The 22,358-nt window shown below is 46.1% G+C and overlaps 1 protein-coding gene across 1 annotated transcript; it reads right to left on the minus strand.

Moving 5' to 3' along the window:
• Positions 1-950: 950 nt before the first annotated feature.
• Positions 951-2,967, minus strand: LOC121595283 (larval cuticle protein 1). The gene is made up of 3 exons (XM_041919150.1): positions 2,752-2,967; positions 2,203-2,459; positions 951-2,114 (listed from the first exon to the last, which is right to left on the minus strand). Exons 1-3 carry the CDS (start codon positions 2,761-2,763, stop codon positions 1,700-1,702), a joined length of 684 nt encoding a protein of 227 aa, XP_041775084.1. The 5' UTR covers positions 2,764-2,967; the 3' UTR covers positions 951-1,699.
• Between the last annotated feature and the right edge of the window lie 19,391 nt (positions 2,968-22,358).

Below are 22,358 nucleotides of genomic sequence, written 5' to 3' on the forward strand. Positions count from 1 at the left end.
GCCGGCGAAGGCCTTGATCTCGTACCGCGCGCCAATTCCGCATCGCCGTTCGCGGCCCACATCATTTAGAATGCCATCGACTTGGGCCACTCCTTTGACGGTCGCCAATTCTAGCCACAAAGAGAATTGCCCGGAATGAAACTGAAAGTGTAGCCCCCGTCTCGCTCTGTGTCGCCTCACGGTTAGGGTCTGTCGTAGTGCCCCCGGAAAGCCATTAGCAGTAGCCTGCCTATGTTTGCAGGGATGATTGACCAGCCTGCGGAGTGAAGATGCAAATCAGATACCTTGGGGCTGTATACAGGCCTGATGGTGCTTAACGTTGGCTTCATTATCTGAGCGCGTTTAAAGTCTGAATAATGAGAGCAAACTCGTTCTTAACAAGGAAACGCCAATCCAGGTCATTGGTGTACTGCTACTCCACTCCATAAAGCATCTCGAATGGTTTTGGAACACTACCACTGCTCGATGATATATTGCTTCTATCCATTGCTCTTCTTCCTTTTTCCGTACTGCTCCATTTTTTCTGCTGCTCTCCTCACAAGCTTTGGTTATGAAAGAAATAAAATGTGAAACGATGACGGGAGTCGATACCAGGTTCGGCTGTTCAGCAAGTGGCGCGCCTGTCGATGCAACCACCAAGCTGCACCAGTATCGTGACGATTAACAATCAATAAAATCTTCATCAGGCTTTGGTTTGTTTTTTTTTTTTTTTTTTTTTTTTGGGATAGTGTGAATTCTTTTCTATTTCGTGAAAATTACAGTTTTGTTCAGTTTTATGACTTTTTTTCTCCATTTTCTTCTTCTTCTTCTGCTTCTGTCTATCTACCTAGCTCCCTGCCATCCTGTAACTGCAGCCCTCGCACAAAACCCGCCCTCGTTCTGCAACGCGTATAGGTATTGCGTGGCTCTCGTCTTTCTCCTCCTGCTAGTTTAGCGCGTAGTCTTTGTTACCCGGTTTGCAATCCACGGTTAGGCGGGTCCGTGCAACCGTGCAGCATCTGCTGCTGCTGCTGCTGCCACAAATCCTTCCGCCTGCGGGGCAAACAGCCAACGCTAACTTGACACACGCTGTACCAAAACGGCAAAAGCTAAACCGGGTTCTCGTTCGCTTTCCCCGCCACCGCGGCAAGGCCGTGAAGGAGCGAAGAAAGGCGAGAAGAATCCAGGAAAGGACATTGGGAGTTGAAAAGAGATGGGATGGAAGGAGAGGGGGGGAGAGTTGGGCAAGGGTGGTAGTAAGGACATTCTACGATTTACAAACGCTTACATATCACAACAGGCAAAGTAACGCTTACTTCGGCTAACGGCTAACATAACACTCTCTCCTACACATACACACACACGCGCGCGCACTCACACATACTCACTTAGTGGACGGAAAGAGTAGAAGAGTGAAAAGGGTAGTGGAGAGAATTTCGGGACAGGCGCAAACCTTCCCCTGGAGGACTTTGGGGTAAAACTAGGCCATCGGAAATCCTGGTGGCAGATATTGTGCTTCTTCTGGAGATAGTTTGGAAGGGCGGAGTGGTTGGTTGGGAAGAAAAGTTAAAGAGGGGCAGCGGAGCTGGAAGTTGAGGAACTTCTCACTCTCCAGTTGCAGCTCCCCCTCCCCCCTCTCTCACTCTTTCACAGTAGGTGTGTGTGTGTGCGAGTGAGTGCGTGTGGCGTTCGGGGTCTCGGGGCGTTGAGGATCAGCGCCCTAAACCTTGTTGAAGGTGTAGCTGTAGCCGTCCGGAGTTCGGTTCAGCTGCAGCTTGCCTGGCGGCTGGAAGCGGTGCGGTGCGGGCGTAGTAGTCCAGGCCGGGGCCGCCTGGGGCTGCGGGGCGTAGTTGTGCTGGTTGTACTGGGGCACGGGCGCGACCGGAGCCACCGGGGCAGCATGGTAGTTGTGGACCGGGGCCGGGGCAGGGGCAGGGGCCGGGGCCGAGTACTGGTTCTGGCTGAAGTTGGGGTCGTTCCAGCGCGGATCGTACTGGCCGTCGTCGTCGTAGCTGCGGCCACCGTTGTACTGCGGCTGCGGCTGATACTGCGGCTGCGGCTGGTACTGGGGCTGCGGGGCCGGCTGTGGCGGTGCTGGCGGCGCTACCGGCAGATGGTCACCGGACGCCTGGAAGCTGTGTTGCAAAGGTGTGGCGAAACGGTACAGGTAAAGCAGCGTGCCCGGAAAGTTCCATTCCAACCCACCACCACCACCACACTTACCCATTCTTGCCCGCCACGTAGGAGATGGTGCGTCGCTGGCCGGTCGGGTCGACGTAGCTGTACGAGCCGCGGCGGTTACCTTGCTCGTCCGTCTCCTCCTTGAAGTCCGTACCGTCCTCCTGCGTGTAGGCGGCACCGAACTTGCCGTCCCCGGACTGGTACCGCTGCTCGCTCAGGATGGCGGCCGTCTTCGGGTCGCGGTGGTAGCCACCGTTGTACTGGGCCGTCGCGGCGACCAGCAGCGTTGATAGGAGCACCTGCAACCGGGGGAACGGGGGACAACGACAAGAGAGTTACAATTTGCTGCTCGTGTGGCCTACGGCCCGGGCCCTTGGCACCACAGCTACGGAGTGGCACACGGAGCCGCGGAAGAATCCATCCAGCCACAGGCACAGGCACGGCCGTCACCCACCACCACTTGACGCGGCGGGCCGCAATTCGGTTACTTGATTGATTGAAGCGACTGTTTTGACTGACTGTGGTGAAAACGGATGATCGTGCCGGGAGCCTGTGGCTGCGATGGACGCACTCCACTTGAACGAAACTCACAAATCTGAACATTTTCGGGTTGTTGTTGGGTTCACTGAAAAGCACAGCTTTTGTGGTAAACTGCTTCGGACGGAGCCTTTACACACTCACAAAACACGCACTTCGGTTTCTCGAGGGAAAGATTGTGGGAATTTTAGGGCGGGCAGGATAACACGGCCAGATCCTTTCCAGCACGGAGTGGGCGGAAGCGATCAGAGCCGATTGGATGCGAAGAAAGAACTGACTCTGCCGGGCCGGGCCCGGTAGCTTTTATACGGATGCCCCCCCACCCACTCGGGTGAGCCGGAGCGCCGCGAGTTGCGTGCAAAAAAAAAGAAAAAGAAAGAAACCTTGGGAAACGTCATCGAAAAGTGCGCCTTGTGGTGCCGAAGTGTGAGCGTTGAGCGAAAGAACAGAGGAGGGAGCATAGTAAAAAGAGAGAGAAAGAGCGAGAGAGAGAGAGGCATTGGAAGGAGGAGAGTGGCGTGGAAGTGGCAAACCGCCCCACGACAATGGGAGCCCCCAAGTGTGGACCTGAAGTTGGGCCGCACGGCTCGGGCACCACATCGTTGCGCATGAATACCGGTCGCATGCAGGCACGGAGGGGCAAGATGGAACAGGCGGGTGTCTTTTTCGAAGGGTAGATCTGGGCCCCTGCTTCCCTTTTTTGTTTGCGCCCCCCTCTCCCCTCCCTTTCCTCATCCGGATTGCCAAGGTACAGCAGAAGGCACAAGGAATCATCAGCTCCAGTTGGCACGGAAAGCGAACACAAATTATGAGCACGGTGGGTGAAAAAAGCGCAACATCACACAGACACACACACAAACGCGGAGACTTTTTGCATCTACTCCTACTACCTGATTGCGAGACCTGGGGGCGACCCGAGGCTAGGCAACCAGACGACGCCTTGTACGAATCCGCGTCGCAAGGCAGTCCTCGAACAGGCGCGCGGGCGAGTGTGCGCGCGCGCGTGAGGCTTCCGCTTATCGGAGGCGTCGATCGCCGGCGCGGCTGTTTGGCAGAATTTTGACCGCCCCGGACGCTTGGCTTGATCGGTGGCACACCTAGAGCCGGCGCCGCACGGCCTCCGGCAGCAGGCGATCGGCAAGTTCTGCAATCATCTCGTACGGGGCCATCAATCAATTTGCCGTGCAGCGACCATCGCTCCTATCAAAGCCCATTTTTCTCGACCGTCCGTGCAGAACCGTCTACGGTATGCTGTTGCGGAAGTTTCTCGCCTCTGGATGGTACAGTGCGCTGACACTGGTACGTACAAAGGTGATCAATTCTTGTGGTAAACATAATTGAAATCGTTTTTCTTTTTTTAGTTTCGTCGTGTTATACTGAAGTCTTAACAGCGTCTATATAACAAAATAGTGGTTTAATTATTAAACTATGTCTAAACCTTCTTCCGTAGCGTATTCCACTGAATCCCAGCCATATAACCTGACAGCAAAACAAATATTTGATATATTTAATATGTTCAGTTTAGTAACACTGCGAATGCTCTACGCGGTAGGCTTTACGCACTTGAACATCAGTTTTGGAAAGTGAAATATCTGTATTTCCAACAAGCCATGAGAGCATCAGCCGAGTAAGGGCGAGATTATTGAAGCATATCGATGGGCATACCGACCCTGCACCCCAAAGACTCCCCCCGTGAAGATCGTCACAGCAGGTTATTTTGGTTTGCCGTACTCCCGCTCACAAGCGCAATGAGCTGCCAGCGTCAAGGTCAGGCCGCAGCCCAAGCCTTAACCGCTCAGTGTTGTCCCGAGCACGGGCTGGATGCTGTCGGTAGAATAATGCAACATCAAACTCAGCACACGCACAAAACCGCATACGCAAGCCACCGATTGCAACACTAAATGTCAGCGCAGTGCACAAACCGGAACGAGCACCCGCTCCCCCTTACCCAAAAAAGGACTGCCGCTTCACCTTGTCTTCCGATCGCGTCACCGTGCAGAGCAGCCTGGCGAGAAATTCAAACCCCGCAAAGCGGACAAACGAGAGTGGCGCGCGGTTTCGCTCGCCGAAGGCCACACCGACAGGGTGTCTTCGCGAAAGATTCGGATCGATTTCCGGAATCCGTCGCTCTCCGCATGCATGTACTCGTTGCGTGCCAGCGTCATGACGCCCTGAACCCTGGCGGCGGGTCGAGATGGTGCAAGCGTAAGCTGAGCTCGTTCTTCACCGTATCGTCCGACGTAAGGGCGAGCAAGAACGGCTGCACACCAGAATGGTTTGGTACCGCGCCCCAAAACGGTGCCGGCTCTTGCCCTGCCCAACCATCGACCCGGGTGGAGGAGGAGAAGACGGGTTAGGTGTTGCCCAAGTCTGCAAGTGTTGCACGCACACGACGCGCGAGTGACAGCCGAGAGGCGGATGACATTGAAACATTGGCACTGGGCCGATTGGAACGGCCTATCGCTAGCTGGTTTGGTGGGTTCGCTCTCCACCGTTATCGGGCGTAACGTTCGCTTCCTGCTTCAAGCCGCCCTCTGCGTATGTGTGCGGTCTGAGGGAGTTATTAACGAAATAATGCCATGCTTTATGGTCGTTCTGTAAATGTCAGCTTATCGCGTTGCGACATACAAACTATCTTACAGAGCCTGTTGAGCAGAGCACAGGCACCTACTGGGAACCGGTGGCGATTCAATGGCATTAGAATCGGACATTCCTTGAGGGAGCGTTTTACAAAAATCTTGCCAACTTGCTGGACATGGTTTCAATTTCACTCAGGAACTAGCTTGCAATTGAGCGTAGCGCAAGACCCTACAGCACCGGCATAGAGGGCAATCCCACCTCCCACCTCGCAAGCAGGCATAGTAAGTAATTGCCTCGACCTGAACCTCGACATAAGACGCGGAAGTCTCGGCACAAGATGTCGCCGAAACCATCGATCAACCGAATCATTGACCGTGGAGCGCCCCGAAGCGAATTGGTTCGTGCTACAATCAAACTGTTATGTCACCGATACTGGTGGTTTAGCATTTGCATTAGGCTACCGCGTGACAGGCGCGATTGCATCACTGGCACAAGTGCACGATGACACCGATCGCCATATAACTTCTTGTCGATATCCTGGGCCAGTGTTAGAGCAGGAAGCTTGGGCACCATATGGCACAGAGCACCTAGATCCATTAGATGGCCGATAGGTTCCAATTTCCTGCCCTAGGAACCGGTCACCTTCCCACATCTCGCTCACATCCCATCCGCTTATCATTAGCGTCCCATCTCGGGTCGCAATGAAATGCGCAACCTGCAAATCGGGCCTGAAGGGGCCTATCATCGTGACGCTAGTAGTAGCAGTGGTAGGAGTAAGCCCTTGTACCTCTCGCACATGCTGGCATGCTGTGGTGTGGTTCTTGTCAAATCTGGGACACACACGACAGCTCACCTACAATTGCGAGCGAGACCGTGCAAGACATTTCCGTGTTTTTGTAGCGAGGTCGCGCTGCGCGTCCATTCCGAACCGTGCGCCCCAAATTCTTGGGGCTACCCGTAGGCGAACCCACATTGCACCACCGTACAGGTTGACCGCAAGCACACATGCCAGCAAAGTGCAGATGAGGGAGATAGAGGATAATCGTTCCCAGCGAAGGTGAGAGCCCCCAACTTTCAGCACGGGCAGTATTGCACACGCGCGGGCGGCCTGGGTGGAGTGCCGGTTAAGGCGAGCGATCACGGATAGCGTGCTGGTACAGTACCGCTTCGGCTGCGGTTCTTCGTGTCGCTCTAATGCTCGAACCCAGACCCAGCCGTTCACCGCGTGCATAGAGCGGTCGCCTAAACCGAAACGAGCCTACTCATGCATTACGCCTACCGCCACCGTCCACCGTTGTGTAGTGAAGCGTGGGTGTAGGAGAGAGAGAGAGAGAAAGAGAGACGAAGGTGTCTGTCCTCCACTGGCTTTCCAACTAAGCGCATTCCGCGTTCAAACAGCGCTAACTTGATCATTTCTCCTAAAATAGTTTCTGCCAAGTTAATTCCAGGCAAAATCCACTAACACACACACCGGCCAGCCGACGGTGACTTTCGATTATCCGGGATAGCTGTTTGGTTTAATTGGTTTAATTGCCCTTTTAGCTGCATACATTAGTCAGTGGTGGACGGGCTTACAAAGCGCTACGTGTGACGTAATATCTAACTCTTTGCGTTCTAAGTCAGTTCGGTTAGCCTGCCTGGTCCTTGGGTCGCATGGACGCTGCTGGCGATGGGAAACTAACAAGAAACGCCCGTACAACAAGAAACGCAAACACATGCGCACACACACACACACCGGGGCAACTTGGCGTCATTCCCAAAAGGCTATCCGGCGGCTGGCAACAGTTTGCCCGTTCCCAGATCGGCCAGATCCAGTTTCCGCCCGGTTGACCTTGAATGCGTGTGTCTAGGGGGGGGACTGGGAAACGTTCGCTTTTCCTTTCCCCAAAACCAAATACAGGCGCCAACCGGTGTTCGCGCGCTGCTGTTCCGTTAGCAAAAAGTATTGGAGCGTTCCACACCACCCCAGATACCCCACCGGCGCGAAGACTGGGCATTCGAAGGTAAGGAAGTAGTATCCCTTCGCAACGTGACAGTGCCACGCGCCCATCTGGACGCGTACTGGAACGCGGCCTTCAACTCCACAACGCGCATCGGCGCACGTTGCGCATACAGGACGGCACCAAAACAAGGACAACCACTTCCAGGACGAGCAGACGTTGAAGATGAGGCTGTGATTTGACTTTCTGAAGCCGAACCAGGAAGTCACACACCATTTTGGTGTGTCTTTCCGTGTTTCTTGCCTTTCACGTGTCTCTTCTCGCTCTGGCAGCAGGAAGGATGAGCTTGACAAAAAAAACCTCACACACATACACAAACGGAAGACCCTTCCGTGCGCCATTTGCACCATAAAAGCACAACACACACACACGAAGACACACAAGCATTTGGTATACTCTAGCCGAAGGCTGGCAGCCCAGGTCAAGGAGGGTTCGTCTCCTAACCGGTCCCTTCCTTCATTCATTTTGCCGCTTCTCGCACAAACCGATCCCATTCAATCATTTACTCAGTCAGTCAGTCAGTCACGCAGTCAGGCGCAGTTCATTATCCTTCGTTTCCTATGCCTTGTCGCACAGTAAACCCGGCCAACCCCTGTCCACCATTCGCCGGCCGTGCCGAGATTCCCCCTGTGCTGACGCTGGCTGGATGGTTCAAGAACTCGGGGATTCGCACTCTGTCTCTCTGTCCCTCTGTCTCCCTATCTCGTTTCACTTTGGTCGCATCAATGGCAGCCGTTAATCCGACCGTTGTCAATAACCGGGTACAACCCCGGGCGCGTTCATCCAGTTGCTGGCAGTTCGCACCCCTCGTCCAAACTGATTCCTGTCCTTAGAGGTTCCCATTTTCAAATCAAATAAAAACGGTGACAATCTGGCTGGCCGGGTTCGGCTGCAATGGCAGGGTGCACACTTTACCCTGCGCGCACCGATTACACTCCCGATCGGATCGGAGCTCTTCCGCACCAATCTGATCGCTCCGTTTCGCCGACTAACTTATCGAGCAAATCAACAAACATCCGGAACCATCAAATCCCGACGCCCTGAGGACAACTGACAACACCGAGCAGCAGCAGCAGCAGCAGCTACAACAACGGCAAGGAGTCAGGCAGACACGGGCGCGGTTCGCACAGGGGAGCGCTGAAAGCTAATCCTGCCCGATGGGATTTGCCACGAGAGATCGAAGCACGGTAATTGCCGGCATGATAGGGCCGGGAGAGTGATAGCCGAGCGCGATACCGAAACGGCTTTACTTCCCCCTTTGCCGAGCTCTGCGGTTCGTCGCCATATGCCCGGATCGTGCAAAACGGGAATTATCGGGACCTCGGTTGGTCTTTATTAAGGGCGCCGGCTAATGGAGGTAATGAAGTTCCCGAGGTGACAGGAAGATAAAGGCTTTTACCGGGGCCCGTTCAGTGCAGTTGACTGCCAAACTGGACAGTGGTATGGGATTTTTTTTTTATCGCGGATCACTTTCCACGAACATTTCGCGTAGCTTCGATGCCAAGAACCTGAGTGAGATGATTTTATTAGTGTCGCGTTTTCCTTCCCATCCCGTTCCTGCTAGCGCTAGTGATTCTCCAAATCTCTAAATTGCTGTTCTTTCAGATATCTTCTATATCCGAACCTGCAGAAATAGCTTAGACCACTTTGGGCGATCGGTTTCAGTGCACAGCTGTGTCGTACGGCCTCTGCAAGAGTTTAATTTCCCGATCGAACGGCATGTTCCCGGCTAGATGCAGAAATTCAATACCGGTGTAGCCACTGTACGCCGGAATGATTTTTTTATTATACTTTGTTGGGAAATAAACTCTGCAACTCTGACATCTTTTCGAATATACCGGCTCCAACACATTCAGTGCCCCGTCCGGTGCGGCGAGAAGCGGCGAAAGTCACTCGTAAAGGCACAATTTAGCAACTTAACGTTGCCACCGAACCGGGAAGACAATGGTCCCGCTCCGGTTACACATGGCTGCGTTCGACATGGCCGGGACTTCAACAACGGGAAGGGAAAAAGAAAGAGAATAAATCCCTTCATCATTGCCAGTATGCCTCCGGGGCACTCCGAGTGCGTGATACAAATCAGCGCATCCTCATCCGAGCCAACTAATGCGAACGCGTTTCCGGCCTAGCAAGCACACAGGTAAGTCGTCGCCGGCATCGGGAACGCGTTCTACATCCGTTCCGAGGGTTTGTTTCCCTGTTCGTTGTACAGCTGCCGGCAGAGGAGTTTTAATTTTTCGCCAGCACTTTCGGGCATCGGCAATGATCTGCCTTCTTACTGTTTTACACCGCGACATGGGATGCGCACCGACACGGTTCGGCTGTACGGTTGGGATGCGGTACACATACAGATACGCCATACACTGAGGGAATAGACTGTGCGCACCGCATCATTGCAACTCAACTGAATCGTCCCGTAACTTCAAGTGGTTCTGCTCTGCTCTGTCCCAGGGCTCTGCAGTCTCGTCCGCAGCCGGTTTTGCTTTGCTGCAGGGGCATCAAACGTTCGGGCTTCGGGATTTTTGCGCCGTGATGTGCTTGCAGGATGTTGGTACCTCCAACTGTGTACCGTGTGTACCGCTGCGGGATCCAAGGTCTCTCGACAGGCTCCACTGACTATCAATGGTACGCTAATCCCTGTCAAAGTTTGACGGCACAGTACCCCTCGACAGACTGTACTTGGTGTAGCGTGTAGGTCTTTGCTTTAGGACGCAACCCTGCGCGTCGTGACTTTCTTTACTTTCGCACATCGAAATCGATCGCAAGCTTCAACGACCATGCTTTCACCTTTTTACACTCGATCGAGATTGCGCAAAGCAGCTAAACAACAACAACAGAATGTTCTAAAGGCAAGGTGACGACCAGTTTTGTCAGCTGGACCTAATAGGTGCTTCAGGAGAGTGGCATTGAGTAAGAAAACAAAATGACACGGCTCTCAGGCATTACTGCAGTGCTGCCGCACCACGTCTGCGTTCAATGATACTCACTTTCAGACCCATACACATTGATCCTAAAAAAACAATGTCTAGCACTGCTCCAGATGCGAAAAATGAGAAACAGAAATAGCAAACCCAACAGGAATAGAATGCCCACCGTGTCGGGCACGACCGCAGGAACATTCCTCGATGCAAATCCGCACGAAACGCGATTCCACGCGGTGCTGGCTGCAGTGCAAGCAAACACCAAACACCTGTTGAATGGATTTGAATGGACGCAAACCAGAAGAAACTATGCGTGCTCTACATTTTCCGTTCATTAGTCACAACGTTCGCATTCGATTTGCCCCAAAACTACCAAACCACCCCTTTTTAGCTGGACCGATCAATGGAACAAGCTTAATGAAATAAGCTCCAACCGGCGCTGGCCACTGCTATTGCAATATCGATTTCGTGCGTTCGTCGCGCTTTGCCAACCATCGCGATTGAGGTTCTGTTTTCCTGCCTCAATGGGAGCCCTGCCGTCACTTTCCCTGCTGTCGTTCGCCTTTCGTTCGCTCTTCCTGCACACCGGCCGACGGCTTCTCTATTTGCTTTAAGGAAATGAAGTTATTAATGAGCTATTCGCGCGTGTCTACCCGTTCACCGCGCACATATAACGCCCGGGTTGCTTTACAGTTCGTGGCCTGTTAGCGCTGTCAGGTGGGTGGAGAACCCCCGGCATTGGGCATAAACACACGCACGCATAGTGTTGCATAGTTACGTTTTGGGGAGGGTTTTTTTTTTTTGCAATCCCACTCGACACCTAAGACCGATCAAGTCGTGCAACTTAGTAGAGCTTAAATATTACGAGCGACATGCAGTCGAAAGTTGAATGTAATGGAAGATTTGAAACACCTGCAGACATGCAACACAATCCAGAATTATAGCACAGTAAACAATCAGTTTGAAAATTTCTGAAAACTAATGAAATTAAGATTTCATTACCTTCTTAGTGAGAGACAACAGCAAAACAAATATGCCAACATTAGAGAAACTTACACCCAACAGACAACAACCCGGCACATTTACCTCGGGGTGGTAAATTAGCACAGCAGTCTTTGATTGCCTTGCTTTCCGTCTCGATAATCGATTCGTTACCGAATCAATCGATCAACCGGCGAGAGCTGGCTCAGTGCGCTTGGTCAAGCAATGCTGAATGCGTGCGGGAGGAGCGGGACAACAAATGGTTGTAAATTGATGAAACAGGAAAACATGTTACACGCAGCAACGCGCACCGTACTGCCTGTGACCGAGCGGCGGCTTGGGAACGGGAGCTATTGTTGGCCACCACCGCTCATTACAGCAACTTAGTTAGCCGCTGCGTACAGTGAATTGCAATTATGTTGTTATGGTCCGGCGTTTTAAAAATCTTGTTAAACTATTAATGGTGTGAAATCGTTTGAAAACGTTTTAAGGGGTTAATACAAAATAAATAAACCGAATTAACCGCATGGTTGCCTCGTGTAAACTCTCACGTCAAGACACAATTCAAGAAGAATTCGATGTTTTGATTTAATCAAGAAATGCAGAGGTAACCGGCAATATCTAATTACTGAGCTAAACTGTATAAGTTATTGATCATTGTTTGTAAAATAAAAGATACGATTGTTTTTATTAGTGTAAATATAGTCTTAGTAAAACATTAAATACGTTTTAATGTGTTGTATTGCTTTAAGAAATGTCGATTGATTATGTTAATTGTGTGTTATAATTGTTTTCATATCTACAATTCAAAAAACGAGATAAAATGCTAGATAGAATGCTTGAAGAGATAAAAACTACATATTGTTAGCTAATGTTTTCCTAACTACGTATCGTGAATATATGTTTCTTGTCACTTAATGTAACATTATTCACTACATTTAAAAAAAAATCCTTTTTCGCTTGTTAACGTGAAAAAAGTAAAAATGAACCGTATAAACGTAAATCTTTTATGCAAAGTAAAGTAAAAAAATAGCTGTAGAAGATTATTTTTTAATCTGCCATAGGCCTTTGATACTTCCATAATCTGATTTTTTTGTGCCAACTAACCAGATTTTGTGGGGAAAAATAGTGGCAAAAACTGGCTATGAATTACAACGTTGGTTTAGATAATTTGAATACAGTGTAGTATATGTTATGTTGATGTTGATTTCACTCAGATTTTCAATATTTTTGAGCCGATATTGATTGTGAACAGCATTACGTTAAAAGCATTGAGTTATTTTTTATGCTGCCCAAGCTCTATAAACAAGAGGTGTGTCAAATGAGTAAGAACCGTACAGTTCATTCAGTTCACAAAAAAATAAATGAACTGGTTGACAATAATAAATTCTTTTGATACACCAAACCCAAATAAAATTCATCAAAATAAGTGCTTACATTCATGATAATTTTGAATTTGAAAAAAAAATATTATCTTATAAGAAAAAAAACAGTCGACAGTCGTTTTTCGCGATTTGCGGAAAATCCAAAAGAGATAAATGAAAACAGTGAATGTATGAGTTGTGCAGAACACTATTTTAGATCTTCGTATATTTTTCAATTTTTTTTTAAATGTTTTCACACGCCTTAAGACGAAAAAACAAATTTATGGTCGTACCATAACTATAAAGATACTTCGAAAAACAGGTCTTATGTGCTAACTAACGCATTACAAAATCGTTCAAAAATATAAATAACATATTCTAGAAAGGTTTTGAACAAATATATTTTTGAAAAAATTTTAAAAAGAGTTTTTATAACTTATTTTAAGGTTTATAAGTTTTATAAGAGAAATTATCAACATATACTTTTTTAAATATCTAAAAAAATCACTAAATTTTTTTTCGCCTGTAATAATTGTTTTGAAAATGCAAACCAAAGTATGCAAAAAGATTTTCAAAAAGTATTTTGAAGCTGCCATGAGAACCTTATCAATGATGTAAACAACGGTTAAAAACTGATCCGATCAAACAAAAGCGACACAAAAAGTTCAACAACGAGTTTTTAGCAGAATCTAAATATTTGCTGCTGTTACAGACATAGTTGAGGAATGTAATCCTAGCTCGATATTTTTTTCCTCCCACCACTCACTTCACCATCGATGTTCTTTTAGACCGCTCAAAAGTATGTATGTATTCAGTGACAATCCTGCCAATCTTTATATAAATCTTCATTTATTATGGCGACCAAAATGAGAGCAATAAGTCCACCAGTAATCAATTTAATCACATTGGCCTTGCTAGGTTGCCTCATGCAAAGCTTGAGATCTTTTGAAATATTCTATCAACGTGTTTACGCTGATCTGACATCTGATTTCTGCTGATTTCTAAACATCTTTCAGAAGATTAATATTCTAAGCCGCAACCATACCTAAAGAGGGTCACCAAGTACTTTTATTAAATGCTTAAAAATAAAAAAACGCGAAAACGCGGGTTGTTTCTTTAAATAATTATTCATAAAATATTAGTTGCTAACCAATCTATTCGTTTGGAATTTCCATACATTTTATCACCAATTAACTAAAATTATCCGGAATTAGATACTGATTTTCATCATTTTTTTTTTGTTTTTCTACTATAACTCAATCAGTTTTTGACCGCTCAAATTTTTCTTTTTTTTGTGGGAAAAATCATCGACAAGGTTTTATGACGATATATGATCTTTGTATGAAAAACTGTTATTTTCGATATTGTTAAATTACCTTAGTTGAAAATTACTTTAGCCCATTTCAAACAAAAAACAAGAAAACAAAACGATTTTAAAATGCTTCTTTCTTTGCACACAAATGGTGAAATCTAATATGGCGAAACGTAGCTGTGACATGGATACCACCCGGATGATGCATATTGTTCCTCTGATAGGTTTAAATTCCAGCTGTTTGGCTTAAATCATATAAGGGACTTTTATTAGAATCTCTTGAACGGGAACGTCAATATAAAAAATTGACTAACTAGGACTTATATATGCTTCCCTAGCACAAAAGTTTAGTTACAGATAGTCATCATATCCCAAATCCGATTATGAGCCTCACAACAAGAAGAAGTAATAACTCACCAACAAGTTCGTATACTTTGCTACAGTATGTCGTGCAATGTCAGAGTTTTAACTTTTAATGTAAAGCCAAGCGACTGTAAGCCTCCAAACGATATTTCTTCAATCTTACTTTACTCCCATGCAGCGTGATATTGTTTATACATTCTCAAGTCTCGTCAGCAAAGCAATAAATCATTAATTTGAGCATATTCTGAACATCCCATGCCCTGCGTTAAACATCACCACTTATTGAAACGAACATAGAGCCCCTCATTCCCATTTGCCGTTACAACTTCGTGATTCGAGCGATTTCACTCCCTCCCGCCAAAGCGTGTGAAACGATAGTGTAATGGTAATCAAACGGTGCGAGCCATCGCTCCAACAATTTAACAATTCCCATACAGCACTCAGCAGCCAGAGTCGAGGAAAACCCAAGGGTGAAAACGCAACTGACGGACGTATCGCATACCCGCCATAGGAAAATGTGTTCCCCTCTGGGCTCCTACCGGAAGTTCGAAGCCGCCGAATGATGCTCCCTTTTTTCAAACGAAAACAAAAAACGCATCCACCCTCGTTAAATTGCACCGACAGGTTGCAGGCTCCGGCGGCCCCTGGAATGAAACTCGCGGGCGTTTGCCCTTGCACGTCCGTCGCCGTAACAGCTGACGGTTGGCGTTTGAACAATTTCAGCTCATGCGATCCTGACACGATTCCTACGCTCGTTAGGAGTTTTTCGCTGTGGACATTGTGACCCTATTGAGAGCCATAATCATTCTTATTGAGCATTGTGAGCAGCGCACTCAAAAGAGCAGATCGCACCTAAAAGTCTCACTTCTTCTATGGCCAGTTCTGCACATGCAAGGTCCTCAAGGAAATCTACATAGATGAGACGGTGCAATGGACCAATTAAGGCTATAAATTTATTTGTAATGATTCTCTCATCGCAATGACACACTATCGTTTCCCCACACACACCGTGCAGCGTTGCCCTAACGTCGTTTGACCCTCGCATAACGTGCATTGTACGGGATCGTCATCCGGAGGAGCATCCTTTCGCTGGTGTGGGAAAACACGATAGATAACGCCAGTTGGTGCCGTACTGGTAACAGTGAGGGCAGCAGCAGCAGGTGACGATCGCGTGGGTAAAACCGGAAAAGAGAGAAAAAAATCAACGAGGGAAAATCGTAACACCAACCCGCCAATAGCATCCCGCTAGGCTCGCTCAATATGTTGCGTATGGGTGTTTTGTTGCGTTTAACTCTCTATTCCATGAACCATTCACCATCGATGAATGTTGTTACGATTTGTTCCCATGCCTTTCCAACTTATAACTTAACGAGCTGAACCATTCTATCGATGCTTGTACCTTGCCAATTTGCCGTGGGATATAGATTTTGTCGGAGTGCCCGAGAGTTGACCGATAAAAGAATGCCCATCCATCTGACCAAAAAAAAGCTACATCTCAGCGACGCAACCCACCTGGTAGGCAATTAGCGCAAAGCCTTGCGGCCAATTAGCGTTCCCTTTCAGGGTGGTACGCTTTGTTTGCATTTTTTTTTTTCGGAAACTTTGCAAAAACTTCTGGGCCATTGGTTCTGAAGGTAACGGCTACGTTTGCTTTAAAGTCTTAAAGGCAATTTCGGCACTCATTAGGCAGGCCTGACAAGGCAGTGCCCCCGCGGGGCATAAGCCGGGCTCAGGCCGAGGCGTGTAATGAGAAAAGCCAGAAGGAATCCTTCTGAGCACCCTCTCAGCCGGGATGATCGATCGGGTCGATGCATCGAGCCCTCTGCCGGTGCAGTGATGCGGAAAATGATCCGACCGGCAGCACTGCGTAACTCGGTAAAACCCATGGGTTGGTCGGGTCGGAATACATGGGAGGAATGAGGCGCAACACATATCTGAAAATTCCTGAACCGATTAATTGCACCTCTTGTGCTTATCAAGTGTGCTTCGGGTGGGATTGAGTTCGTTTTGTTCTGGCAAATAAAGAAGATACTCATAAAGCGTAGCACCATCAGGAGGTTTATCCTAGTCTCAATAGTGTTGGTGTGTTGTAAAAGTTTCAATCCAGTTAATAAGACTTTAGCCAGACCGTGAATTGTTTGCGTTAACCAGCAGGTACAAGACTTTCTTCAACAATGGAGTGGTATCTTCAATAGCTTGGAAGCATTAACATTATTCGCTCGTCGATATTTTTAAATATACATACTAAACCTAACCAAGAGATATACGGACATCAGTCTTGCTTATAGGCTTCTTCTTTTATAACAATGGGATGCTATTCATGTGCATCTATCACGGATTTTGATGAACATCATCCAGACAGGAACTTCAAGCGAACGCACTTGACACGGAACCTAAAAGCCTTTTATTTCCCAAGGAATTTCGCACTGTTCAATAAGAAACAGTCCACTGCCAACGTCTTTATAATAGCGACCCTGATTAATAAGGTTAAATGGACGGTGCATCGAGGTTCCAATTCCATCCCTCTAGAAGCCTCTCAACTAAAAAAGCCACTTCACAAAACACAACGGTTCAAGCTGCGTTTCTTCACAGTTTTCCTGGAGGTTACGCGGTAAGGTCATGGACTTGATACATTTGAAGAGCTCCTCGCTTGCCAAGCTCAATACTTCGATTCGCACGGAACTGTGAACTTATGCTGTGATTGAAGATGACAATCTTCAAATCCAGATTAAAAACCGCTTCTACCTGAGCCAGTGAGCAAATTAAATGATGACAAATTCCCATCGATAGGCGCTAAAAGGGGCAAAAACTGATTGCCAGAGGGTCGCCGTAGCGCGGATATTCGAGAATTTCGAGGACTTCGCGAGCTGTTTTTCTAGGTATGTCGGTGACCCTTGTGGTACGGTGTGGTCGCGTGTGTGAGAAAAAACAGACTAGAAACAGCGGGAGTGCATAAATCCCTTGCCTGCCGTGGATGACTTGAAAGTGTTTAATTTTTTTAAAAAGAAAACTACACTTACTACTGAATCGTGTTAATGCCACCCGTGATGCATTACCCGCTTCACCGACCTTAAACATTCCTGCAGGACCTCCCGGGAGTTTGAGGAGTTTGATTGAACTCTGAGCTGTCCTAGTCTCCATGAGGACACCATCATCATCCTGCCGCTTAAAGCTGCGGTACGTCGGTGTTTATTGTTTTCCGTGCTCATCCGCCCTCAGGTTCAGGCCACGATCGGTGCCGAATTGCGCTGCGGGTCTTGCCCGTAAGCCAGGTCGAGATGTCGAGATGAGATCGACCGCCGCCGCGACCTGGTGGGTGTTCCTGATGAGATGCCATAACCCACGATGCTGACGACAACACGGCCAACTTCTATTGTTTGCCAACCGACTGCCACGATGAGATGATGTGTATCCCGCATGGGAAGCAGCAAGTGATTTCCATATCTCCTGGTCCGGTGTTTTGTTTTGGTTTCCACAAAAGGCTGCTGTTTGAAAGCTTGTGCCAACATATTTACAAAACATTCTACTTACATCCTTTCGGATTACTGTTATCATGCATATCTGTCTTGTTGATTGTTCCAGCTTCACCGTATTTTACCAAGGACAAATAAGATTTCTTATCGTGTTTCTCACGCTCATACCATCACGCAGCATACCATCTCAACGTACAGTGGCATATAGATGTCGAAGATGAATAGATAGCCCTGCACACCGGGCATGCAGAAAAAGGTGATTATGGCGGAGACACCCGAACCTGATCCAATCGTCCGATCTGTTTACGCTTTCCTCACTTCCTTCGCGTGGGTATTGCTGAGCGGGCACACACACACACGGCCGGATGTGTGATGTAGCGTGTGAGCATCAAATCATAATCATTCCTTGACACCGACTTGTCCTGTTACACTGAACCCGACACTTACACCCCATCCTCCAGGGCGAAAGTATCGCATTTCTCAGTGCAGCATTCAGTGCAGCGAGATCGAGCGAACATAAAACCGGTGCGGGATTAGCAAAATGCTTTCGAAAGTTGTGTCATGTCATTATAATAGAGTGTGCGCTGTGTTGTGTGTGTGGCATTATGGGAATTGTTGGGAAAATATTGGGGATTTTCTTGAAGCGAATAAAATGCCAATACAGAGCGCAAACGTGAGCAGGTTGTGTGGACGCTATGTGAAACTGTTGACAGCGATAGATAAACGAAAAGAATGGCTGCAAGGTGCCGTTGTTGTCGAGTTGTGACGTAAATAAGAATATGTGGGATTTTTGTGAGAAAATTATTACATCTAGAGGGCAATATAATAATCGGAGCCCACATGTCGCGGGCAAGCCTGCTATATATATTTTTTGAACTGAGTCAGTTTTGGCTTTCCGTCTGACTAGCAGACCCTAGCGTTCTGGTATGCCGTACCATCCAATTTTGCTTTGTTTAATTACAGATTTAATTTGTGTGAACAATTTGTGATAAACAAGTGAAGAAGTAAATTGACTAGTGACACACGCTCCACATGCACCGGGCTCGTATAGCGTACCGTACTGTTAAATTTTGCTTGACAAAAATGAACGGTACGGTACGCTAAATGCACAGCGTTTAAGCACATATGTTTCTGTATGATCATCCGAAATGTATAAAAAATCGAGGAAATCTGCATTTCGATTAAACTACAATATGATATTATATTTACCAGTTTAAAAAAAGCATTGACATGCTTCACATACCTTTTCAGCATCAATTTTCCAATGTACAACAGGGTTTCATGCCGAAGCGTTCGATTGAGACCAATCTAACAATATTGATCTCATCCTTTGCCACACGAGGGCTTACAGGTTGATGTCATTTACACTAACTTCTGCATGACTTTTATCAAGGTCAACCAGTTTCTATTGCTATCTAAATTCTACGCTTATTTTCACCATTCTAAAATGTATCTGGTATTTTTTAAGGAAGCTTTTTATACTTCCTTGAACACCAGATAAATTATAGAATGGTATTCCTTCTCTATTTATAATATTTATTAATAAGGTCATGTTTCAGATATAAATGTTAACCTATTAAGTGTTCTAACGACATTGAAATACTGCAAGAATCGTTAAACTGTTTTTCTGCTTGGTGTTTTAGTAACGAAATGTTAATTAATGTTAGCAAATGTAGTTGCATTAAACTCTCAAATAAAAAATCTCAATTATCTAAAACAACAAAATAAACCAAAATAGAGTTCCACGTTTATTAGGTTTGGGATTTAGCATTGCTTTTAGACAGCAAGAATTTAGCCTACCATAGCTTGACTGTCGTGGTTAAAGCTCTTAAGCTCTTAGGATTTATATTAAGTGTCTCTGCAGATTTAAAGGATTTTCAATATTTATAATTATTATACTGTTCTTTATCACCACGTTCCAGCGCCTTACCTGGTCCACGATCCAAATTCCACGATCTTCTTTTAATTGTTGGTATTTGTTATTTGGTTTGGAAACATTACAACATTGGAGAACTAAAGCTCAGAAAACAGCTCAGAAATACTTCGTCTAGTAGTCTTAGCAGTATAGAGCTTTTAATAAACCACTTTATATAAAATTTGTTTGGTGCCAACGACCCAATTCTCAAAATGATACATGTATATTATTATTTATTAATTAATCTCTAACGGGTCATATGGCCTAATTAGTATGGGTAAAAGTGCAAAACTACACAGCAAAATTAAACCTTTTATTTCACTGCGGTCACGGCACAAGCCGAAGACATTATTTGAAGCACTGGGTTGAAATATTAAAATCAAAATAATATCAAACAGTGTTAAATTTAACCAACATGCGGAACATAGGGTTGGACCAAATAGCGATAAAGTGGGGCTGAATAACCCGTAGAGTCTAGAGCATATGGCGTAGATATCAAAGGCGATGACTCGATAGTGCCATTTAGCATCTTCTTCTTCCTCTTTTGGCTCAACAACCGTTGTCGGTCAAGGCCTGCCTGTGGGGTTGACTTTCAGTGAGTTTTGGATTACCACCCATAGCAGAATAGTCATTCCTACCGCGGCAGGTCCTATGGCGGCATGGTCTAGTTGTAGCTTGAACCCATGACGAGCATGTTTGTTAAGTCGTACGAGTTGACGACTATACCATGAGACCGGCTTAGAGCCATTTAGCGAAAAAGAACCGTAGCTGTGCATTGCTTCTTCTAACCGAAAGAGGCTCAAGACCTAGAAGACGGCACCGCGCAGCATACGGAGGAAGATTATTGCCTTCCTCTTTATTATTATTGCCTATGAGCTTTATTTTATTTACCTTAAGAGATAGTAGTTGGGTTCCAGACTACGCACGAATATTCCGAACACTTAGGGTCGCAACATTCTTTAGTTGTCCGGATAACCAGGCAACTCATCGATTTTTTTAATTTCCTCTGGCTACAACGTCATCGATATGCTAGGGTTATAGCAGGTAAGGGTTATCATCTGATTTTAATCTATGCGTTGGTCAGTGGCGTCAGCATATTTGAGTTAGTTTTACATCTCTGCTTTAAACTTGTCAAATGTAAGCATTACGTTAATTAGGCAAACTGTTCGATTACTTTGATTTTAATATCAATTCAAATAAAATAAATTTTTATTCATATCTTATCAGTTGCGGTACATAAAAATGTATGAATTATTGTGTTTAGTATTAAACTCATTCATTATAATCATTCAAAATATGCAAGTTAATGTTTTAATGGGATCTGTTGTTTTTGTTACGATATTTGTCCAAATACCATATCCAATGGTAAATTTCAAACACATATTATTGATTTTGATCTGTTATTCAGAAATTCAAACTAAACTATTAGCTTCTAGAAAGTGTTACCAGTAAAAAAGAGTGTCTTGAAAATATAATTCTTATTTATTGTTACAGTTTGCTTGCGAATTTGGCAAGAGATGCGTTCCACTGACATCTTCGAAGCTTGAATAACCGCATTAGTCAAATTGTGCGTCTAGTTGGTGCGTTAAAGTATATTTCAGAAATGAAATTAAAATGTTCTAGAAATTAGCAGAAATAATAGAATTATCTTTCGTATTTGTTGTGTCACATCAGCACAATTAATATGCTTCAAGAGCTGTCAAATTTAAGAACCGCGTAAATGCACAACCGCGAGTAGCATCCGCATATCTCATGAACAGGCTATGTTTCACTATTCAAAAAAATACGTTGACTAGTACGTCACTCAAACTTGCAGTTTTATTATTTGGGTATCCCTTCTAGTCATTCCTTTTTGCTAAGGCCTCTTTTACCCTTAAAATAATTTAATCATACTCAGAAACTCATATTATAAGCATACAAATATCACCATACGAACACTAAGGTTAATGCTGAATCACTGGTAAGCTTTGCCGGGACTCACAGCTTTTATAAGTTTCACTGAAATATTTCACGAAACATTTCATTCGAAAGCTTTAAGCGCATTTCACAAAAGCGCGCTTTTGACCAGTGGTTCTTAAATCGTAGCTTTCGAATTCGTGATACCGTCTTGAAGTCTTTCCATTTACTACAGCCGTAAGCGACGAACTCCCTTTGCAGTACGGTGTTTGGTGTAATACAGAAACTTCCTTTTCCTTTTTTTCTTTTTTTACTTTATTTCACAGAAATATTTTCACGAAGTAGTGAAAGCAATTATTGTTCTGAAAAAAATATATGCTAGCTAACAACAACACCACACTTTAAAAACACCCCATTCCGCTTACTGGCGGGATATTTAAGTGCATCAAAACTCGCCAGAAACCATGCTGCATGCATTTTTTTTGTTTCGATCGACACGTAATCTGTTTTATGTAAACAACTGATTGCGCCAAGAATACGCGCTAGTTATGCTTAAAGGGTACAGCTTTCTCAAAACCAAAATTGAATGAAAAAAACGCATGCTTGCCAACTGTTGAGTCACCGAATCATTGGCATAATTTCCGATCCGGGCCATGCAACCACGCTCATAAATTAAGCCATAACCATTCTCGCGATGGGTGGGGAAGGGACTGTGCTGAAGAGGTTTATTGGTTTTCTATTTTACCAATTTTCCCTGCCGCGTTTCACGTTTCGTACATTTTCTTTCCCTTTCTCTTGCGGAGCTGTTCTGGTTTTGGCGATGACAACAACAACAGCAACATTAAAACGCTTCAAA

The sequence above is a fragment of the Anopheles merus genome, chromosome X (genome assembly GCF_017562075.2).
Source record: "Anopheles merus strain MAF chromosome X, AmerM5.1, whole genome shotgun sequence".
Lineage (NCBI taxonomy): Eukaryota > Metazoa > Arthropoda > Insecta > Diptera > Culicidae > Anopheles > Anopheles merus.